The sequence below is a fragment of the Myotis davidii genome, unplaced genomic scaffold (genome assembly GCF_000327345.1).
Source record: "Myotis davidii unplaced genomic scaffold, ASM32734v1 scaffold205, whole genome shotgun sequence".
Taxonomy (NCBI): Eukaryota; Metazoa; Chordata; class Mammalia; order Chiroptera; family Vespertilionidae; genus Myotis; species Myotis davidii.
The window spans coordinates 4,185,002-4,192,492 of NW_006297573.1; the positions used below are offsets into that span (position 1 = coordinate 4,185,002).

At 44.1% G+C, this 7,491-nt stretch overlaps 1 protein-coding gene across 1 annotated transcript in view; it reads right to left on the reverse strand.

Moving 5' to 3' along the window:
- Positions 1 to 1,951: 1,951 nt before the first annotated feature.
- The window catches only part of HEBP1 (heme binding protein 1), a 21,129-nt gene continuing 15,589 nt past the window's right edge, over positions 1,952 to 7,491 (reverse strand). The window contains exon 4 of the mRNA XM_006773241.2: positions 1,952 to 2,492. Within this exon, the coding sequence (XP_006773304.1) occupies positions 2,321 to 2,492 (172 nt within the window). The 3' untranslated portion in view covers positions 1,952 to 2,320. The remainder of the gene's footprint in view (positions 2,493 to 7,491) is intronic.

Sequence of the window (7,491 nt, forward strand, 5' to 3'; positions counted from 1 at the left end):
GTAGCCACTAAATCTATCTCTAGATTTCTTGCTATGCAAGAAAATAAAACCTTAGTAGTTTAAGCTACTGTTGGTTCAGTTTTCTGTTACAGTTTAATTCATTCCTAAATGATATATTGACCCTGAGCTGGGTGCTGGGGGTATAATGAAGAAGAAAGCAGGTATGGGAGCCCTTCCTATCAAACATAATCAGTGTGAGGCACAGAAAAAAAAAGGAAAGAAATAAGTTCAAAAATTACAAATGGTGGTTTGTGTTATGACATAAAAAATAATGCTATAACAGAGAACTCGGGGGGGGGGGCAGAGACTTTAGATCAGGGGTCATGAAGTCTCTTGGAGGAGGAGGAGGTAGATAGGGCCTGTAGGGTGAGAAGACGCTGCCATTCACAAGAGAAGTAAAAAGGGTTTCAGGCAAACTTAACAGCTGGTGCAAAGGCCAAAAGAGCTAAGTACGTGCAAGGAAGTACAAGCTCACTGTGGCTGGAGGATAGTAAGGGAGAGATTTGAAAGACAGGAATCGGAGAGGTGGTCAGGGGCCAAAGCACACAGGCCTGGCAGGTCATAAAATGTAGTTTGTCTTTTAGTCTAAGGGTAAAGTGAATTTTTAAGGAAAGATCCCTCTGGATATTGGGTAGAAATGGAGCAAAAGGAGGTGAGAGTGGAGATGTGGAGACCGGTCAGGAGGCTGCTGCAAGAGTCCAGGGAAGAAAGATGGCGACGTGTCCTAGGAAGGTGCCAGTGGAGATAAACTGGAGGTCATTTAGGATTTGCTTCATGGCAGCTCATAATGGAGTTTAACACTCACTGGGCACCTCTTTTTAATTTTCTGATTTCCTCCTATACTACTGGCTGTTTCTTTTAGATCATTGTTCAGGCTCTTTTCCTCAGTTCTCCTCCAAATATTGGGATTTATTCCGATTCTTCCCTAGACTCTCTTCTCTCTTTATTCCATTCAGGGTCCGTAATTCATGCACTCTGTCTGTATATTGCTGATATCACCCATATATCTTTAGATTAGGTTTCTCTTTTTAGCAGCAGACATACTTCCAGCTGCTCATGAGATGGCGTCAGTCAGATGAACCACAGGCCTAAATACCCTCTGTGGACACAGTTCCCCAGTCAACCTGTTTCTTGCCTGTGCTTCCTACTCAGAGAGTGGCAGCCCCATCCTGGGCACTTTGACCCCTGCTCCCTTATCTCACTCACCTGCTGCTCGTCAGGTCCTGTTGATCCTATTTCTCTCTCCAAACTGTCCACTTCTCCCCATCCCCACACCATGACTCTAATTGAGGCCTCCATCATCTTTTACTTAGAATCTTGTGATTGGTCTCCCTGCTCCTGTGTCATCTACTTCCAATCCACTTTCCACATTGAAGATAGAATTTTCCCTCTTACACATGAAGTATCATGTTCCTGCTCAAAGCCATCAACTTGTCATTTTTCTTAGGATAAAATTCAAACTCCTTGACATGACCTAATGCAGCTGCATTTTTGGCCCCGAGTCCGGTGCCTGTCCTCCTACCCCAGGATCGTTGGGTTTACATTTGGGAGGATTTTGGAATTCTAAATATAGGATTCCTGCCACAGTAAACACCATCAGTAATACTCATAACTGTATTATTTATAAGATGGTAAAATCATTTTTTTATTTTTCAATTACAGTTTACTTTCAATATTGTTTTGTATTGATTTCAGGTGTACAGCATAGTTGTTAGGCAATCATGTACTTTACAAAGTGTTCCCCCCAATGTTTCCAGTATCCACCTGGCATTATAAAATAGTTATTACAATATTATTGATTATATTCCCTATGCTGTACCTTTACACTCCTGTGACTATTTGGTAACTACAAATTTGTACTTAATCCCTTCCTTTTTCACCCAGCCCTCCAACCCCTTCCCTTCTGGCAACCAAGGACTGTAGAATCTTGAAATGATTACACTTGGATGTGTCTTAGCTATTTAAGTCAAAAAACTTTATTTTTAGTTTCTTTTTAGACAAAGCTCTTATAAAAATCACAGATAAAGATCACACACAAATTACATGTCCCCCTCAATCACAGAAATACAGATTCGGTAATTTTAAAATATCAATTTTTTGAAACCCAGATAGCTGGGAAAATGCTGTTGGGGCCTATCTCCGCTGTATTTCCCACCACGAGGAAAAGAGCCCTATTGTATTGAACAAGCTTATTTCAGAAAATGGGCAGTAACTGGCTTTGAAGGAAAGTTGGTTGAGCTGATGTTGCAGTTCGAAGCCCCTCCTGCCCATCCAATGAGTGGACCCAGCACACATCCCCAAAGTGCTGGCTCTGAACAACTCATGTCTTCACCAGCCAGACCTCATTGCGACGTCCAATGGGTTTCATAGGTGGGTCGTACCCAGTGCAGAAGTAGATGTCACTCCGGTAGGTGGCTGTGCCCTCCAGGGCGGTGCGTAGCTGGGCGGCTTGGGCTACGTAGTCGGCTTCCTTGGCATAACCCCCAAACTGCCTGAGGGTACAAGAGCAAGAGACTGGTTAACTAAGGACGTGGCCTCTGAGAGAGGGGGATCTTTCAAAAAAGGTCACTCACCACACTTATTATGACAATCACGTTATGATGGTGAGATTGTGAACTTCCTAGATGAGTAGATTTGAGCTTTCTGAGCCTCAGATCCTCATTTGTAAAATTGGGATATGTTTTCTTTTTTCTTCAAGGTCTTTATGAGCATTAAGTGCAATAATGGATGTGAAAAACTCTAATGCAGAGCCTGACACAGAGTAGTTCCATAGGAAATGTGAGCTTCCTCTTCCCTCTCTGAAATTACCCCGAGAGGGCAGGCTGACCTTCTGCCCCAAGGCACACCCTTTTCTCTAGCTCCCTCTACTGTCCAGCGGCTCCTCTTCTTGGCCTCTATCTCCAGCTGGGGAAGGGGGAAGGATCAAGGGGAGTCAGGGTGCAGCTGCCGGTAACGTTTCTCCCAGAGCAGAGCAGTTTTCTAATGAGTGAGCATCTCATGGCAGTGAGAAGTAGCAGCCAGCTTTGTTCAAAAACAGAGCTGCCAAAGGCAGGGACCTGAGGAAGTTTTGGAGGACTCCTTGGCAAGCTTTGAGCATGTCCAAAGAAAGAAATGGCTTCTAATAAATCCCTTCACCTGCTCAGATCATGAAAGCCTTCTTTTCCTAGTAAATAAAGAGACTTTCCCTAAATCAGGCTTTTCTCCTGATGGCAGAAGGTGGGAAAAGGAAAGCAACTAAGCCTCTCTTTTCAAGATTATTATTCTCTCCTTACGTCATCTGCCTACACTCCAAAATTCATCCTGTGGCCTACCCTAAATATACCACTCTAAATCTGTGTTGCCCTAAGATCTTTATGAGAGTCAAATACATTCCCATTTCTAATGAGCTTTATGACTCAGAAGTCTGAATCCACATCAGGCCAAGATTAGGCCAAATGCATTATTTTTGGTGGGGTTCTCTGACTCATGCTTTGCTCTTTTATAAGTGGTTAGTCATGCTCCACAAGCATTCAGCACGTTGATTACAGGGCTATTGACGTGAAAACACCCAGGATTTCATCTTTAAGAGATTGGTTATTATAATGTCTAGACAACAGCTACAGAACGTGGACAGAACTGAGACCAATTTGGAATAGAGGAGGCTTGGCTCTTCAAATATATCGAAGAAAAATTATGAGGCAGGAAGAAAGTTGAGCTCTAGCTTCATTGAGGCTCAAATGAGAGGAAACTGGATTAGTAGACAGAGGATGGACATGAAGGAAGTATTTTTCTGGCAATAAAAGCCTGCACTGAGGCTGAGAACCATCTGTCTGAAAATAATCAGATGCTGGATGTGGGAGCAGGTGTTGAGTGTTCTCTGTAGCCCCTCTCATGCTGTGATACTAAATTGTTCTCTTGTGAAAATGGATGGTGTTGGCTCTTTAAGCTACTGGTTTTGGGAAACGTCCAAAGGAGTGGTTCTCAACTATCTTCATTTGTCAGTTGGAGGCAGAATGGCTAGTCATGTGCTCAACTCCTACTGGGGCTACTTTCTAGCTCATGGGCTTGGGCAAATGCTTTAATTTCTCTAATCTTTGGTCTGTAATCTGTTAAATAGGGATGATAGCATCCATCTTTGAAGGCTGTTGTAAAGCTTAAAGGAGAAAAAACTATGCAAACTTCTCAGCCCAGTGCCTGTCACATAGTAAGCTCCTGTCACAGGAAAACGTAGCTATTATTGTTATTTCATAATTTGTTCATAACAACCATTCAATTCGCTGACTCCAGAGGTGAGGGAAAGTAGTATATGAACACAGGAAGAAAGCCTAATAATAAAGAATAAACTCCATTAGCAATCTCACCTTCTCAGCTAGATTTAATCTCAAAATCCTGATTAATCTTACACACCTTCTTCCATTCCTCTTTCTTCTTCCTTTGATCATTTTCTTTACTCATCACATTCATAGCTTATGGTCTGAGTTACCTGATAGAATACAGGCTCCATGAAGGCAAGGATCTTTGTCACTTTTTGTTCACTGGTATATACCAAGCACCTAACACACTGCCTGGCACATATTAGACTTCTTGTAGATGGAGCAATTCTGGGATAAGCAATGGAAGTTACTGTCTTCGGGTTGATAGACCTCAAGCCTGTTTGCCTCCATGTTCACATGCTCATATAATAAATGCTGGAAGTACATATTGAGGGGACGGTAGAGGGAATTCAAACAGGAAACGTGTATTGACTGGGGGTACATTGTGAAGGGTCTTGAATGCCATGCTAAGGACTTTGAACCCTACCCTAGATGCAAATGTAGACTTACAAAGGGGCAAATATGATCAGATTGTACTTTGGACTGATACTTCTGGTGGCAGTGGAGGGATAGGAGAAATTAAGTCACTGGAGGCCAGGAATAGCCAAGTATGAGACGACACAGGCCTGGACAAAGGCAAATTTGAAAGCTGCCTGGGGTGGTTGGGGACTGGAGGGCTGGGAAGAGGAGAGTTGGGATGATCCAGGGCTTCCAGTTAAGCCTCTGGATGGACTGATGCTACTAGCCAGATTAGGGGTTCTAGGCTGAGCAGTCACTTTGGAAGGAGGGTTGGGAGGGTTAATAATTTGGTTTTTGGCATGCTGAAATGAAGTTGCCACTGTGAAATACATTCATGCAACAATTATTGTGTACCTAAGCATGTGGCAGGCACTGTGAAAATCTCTTTAGATTTGGGAAAGAACTGGAGTCAGAGCTATTGATTTGGGAAATAGATGAGAGAAATGTGGGAGTCACCAATGAGGAGGTGCTAATTATAATTGTGGTAAGGAGGGAGACCAGCATAGATGGTGAGCAAACAGAGATTCAGTAAACTGCTTTTGGGAATCCTAGTCCCCAAGTGGTGGGAAGACTGAGGCCTTGGCCAAGGACCCCGAGAAGTTGTCTGAGAGGTACAAGGAGATTGGCAGAGAGTGATACAAAGAATGTCATCATTTGGGATTTCCTAAGTTCATTATTGGAAAGAACATCCCAACTGTTTATATTTATCCTCCGGTGGACTGAGATGCTGGTATAATGAGCATAAAAATTTCACTATTGCTTCATCCTGGGAGCCTTCTACTAGAAACAAGCAAAGCTAGGTGGGCTATGGAACAGATACTTGTGTTATCCTTTCTGCCAATCTAACCACGTCATAGAACTGCATGAATCAGCCAGAAGACCAAATCCTACCAGGCACATAACCCTGATAAAGGGAGGAAGCCCGGCTCTGGCTGCCTCGTTTGTGTTCTGGGACAAGCTACCTCATTCCTCCCCGCCTCAGCTTCCAAGCTGTACTCGGAGGGTAACATCACAGTGCCCACAGCTCTCCAAGTCCACCAGCATGTATGCGTATGAGTTAAGGCATGCTCGTAAAGTGCCTTGAGCTCCTCAAAGGAAATAAACATGAAGTCTATACATTATTTTTGTAAGCCTATTAACAAGTCTCTAAGTCTCCATCTTCGAAGACGGTCTTCCGGGGGCACTGTATTTTATCTCATCCAGCATCAGAGCTCAGCATTCCTAACAAAGACTTTTGGTTACCATGGGAACCAAGGAGCTAACACCTGTCTTGGATTCCAGAAACATGAAAGACTTTTTGCCTTGACTAAAAAGGAATGGAAGAGTTGGAGGTGGAGTGCAGGGAGGAGATGATGCAGATTCAAGGATGCAAAAAATTCTAATGTGTTGTCTTTCAAGGAGTGTCTGCTGCAGGCAGCCAGTGAGGAAGAAAGAAAAATAAAATGACTCTGAGCCTGACCATCCAACTTGGTCTAAAACTTTTAACAATCAACAAGTCATCACAGATTTGTGGACAGCCTGATACGCATGTAGCTCTGTGCCAGACCAAAGAAGTGTAAGACTAGCAGCTGACAATCTCATGTTAACAGAAAGAGGCTTAACATCGTAAGACATGTCCTTCTATCAGGTTGAACCAAGCTTAGTGAGCTGAGCATCACTGAGCACAAAGCACAAGCTAGATGCCACAGAGCTGTAAAGATGATAAAGACATCTTTCTGCCCTTGCGAGGTCTAACTGTAGCGGCTGGGACAGAGACATAAAGATGACACTAGAATGCACTAGGGCAGAAGGCACTAGAATGGAGGTTAAAGGCACAAACAGAATGACCTGAGGATGGGGAATAGAGAATCACCTGACTTTGAATACACAGGTAAGGCACTATGAAAGATGAGATATTAAGCAACTATTATTGAGTATCTCTTCTTAATACTAGCAATGAAGAATATGACAAAAATTCCTGTCCTCCCAGAGCTTCCAATAAGCAGAGACTGGGGAGAACATTTGAGAGGAGCGGGGTGAGTGTGAGCGGAAGTATGGAAGTGAACATTTATGTGTGTTTGGGGGGCTGTTGGGAAGTGGAGTGAGAATGCTCTGAGATCAGGTGGACAGTGGAGTGGGGCTATGTGTGGAGGGCAGTAAATGCCACATCAAAGCATTTTTACTAGGCTTCCCTGCCGGGTCAAGCATTTGGGGACCCAATCCAAAGTTCACCCATTCCCCTACTCATGGCAAAGGAGCATTTTATGACTAGCTTCGCCTTTGGTCCCAGCCTTAATGTGTGCCTGGGTCAGAGGCAGGCCGAGGCCCACAATCAGAGCTGAGCAGCAGGGGGAAGTAGTGTGATCAGTCCTGTGCTTCCAGCTGGCCGTGATCAAAGGAGACCTGAGAAAGGGCAGAGGTGGAAGAACTAGAAACAATCAGGAGGCCATGGTTGCAGTGTAGACAAGAGGTGGTGAAGACCTGTGGCAGTGTGGATGAAAGGAAGGGCCAGCTAGGAGGTGACTAGAACTTGGCCAATAATTAGGTGAAGGAGTCAGGGTGCTATGTGCACAGGGTGGGTAGGAGGATGGAGGGGACCTTTGGTAAGATGGAGAACACAGGGGATCAGGTTTGGGGAGGAAAGCTGAGTTCCATCTCAGACATGTTGATTTGGAAGATGGCTGAGGAGGTTGATGTGGTG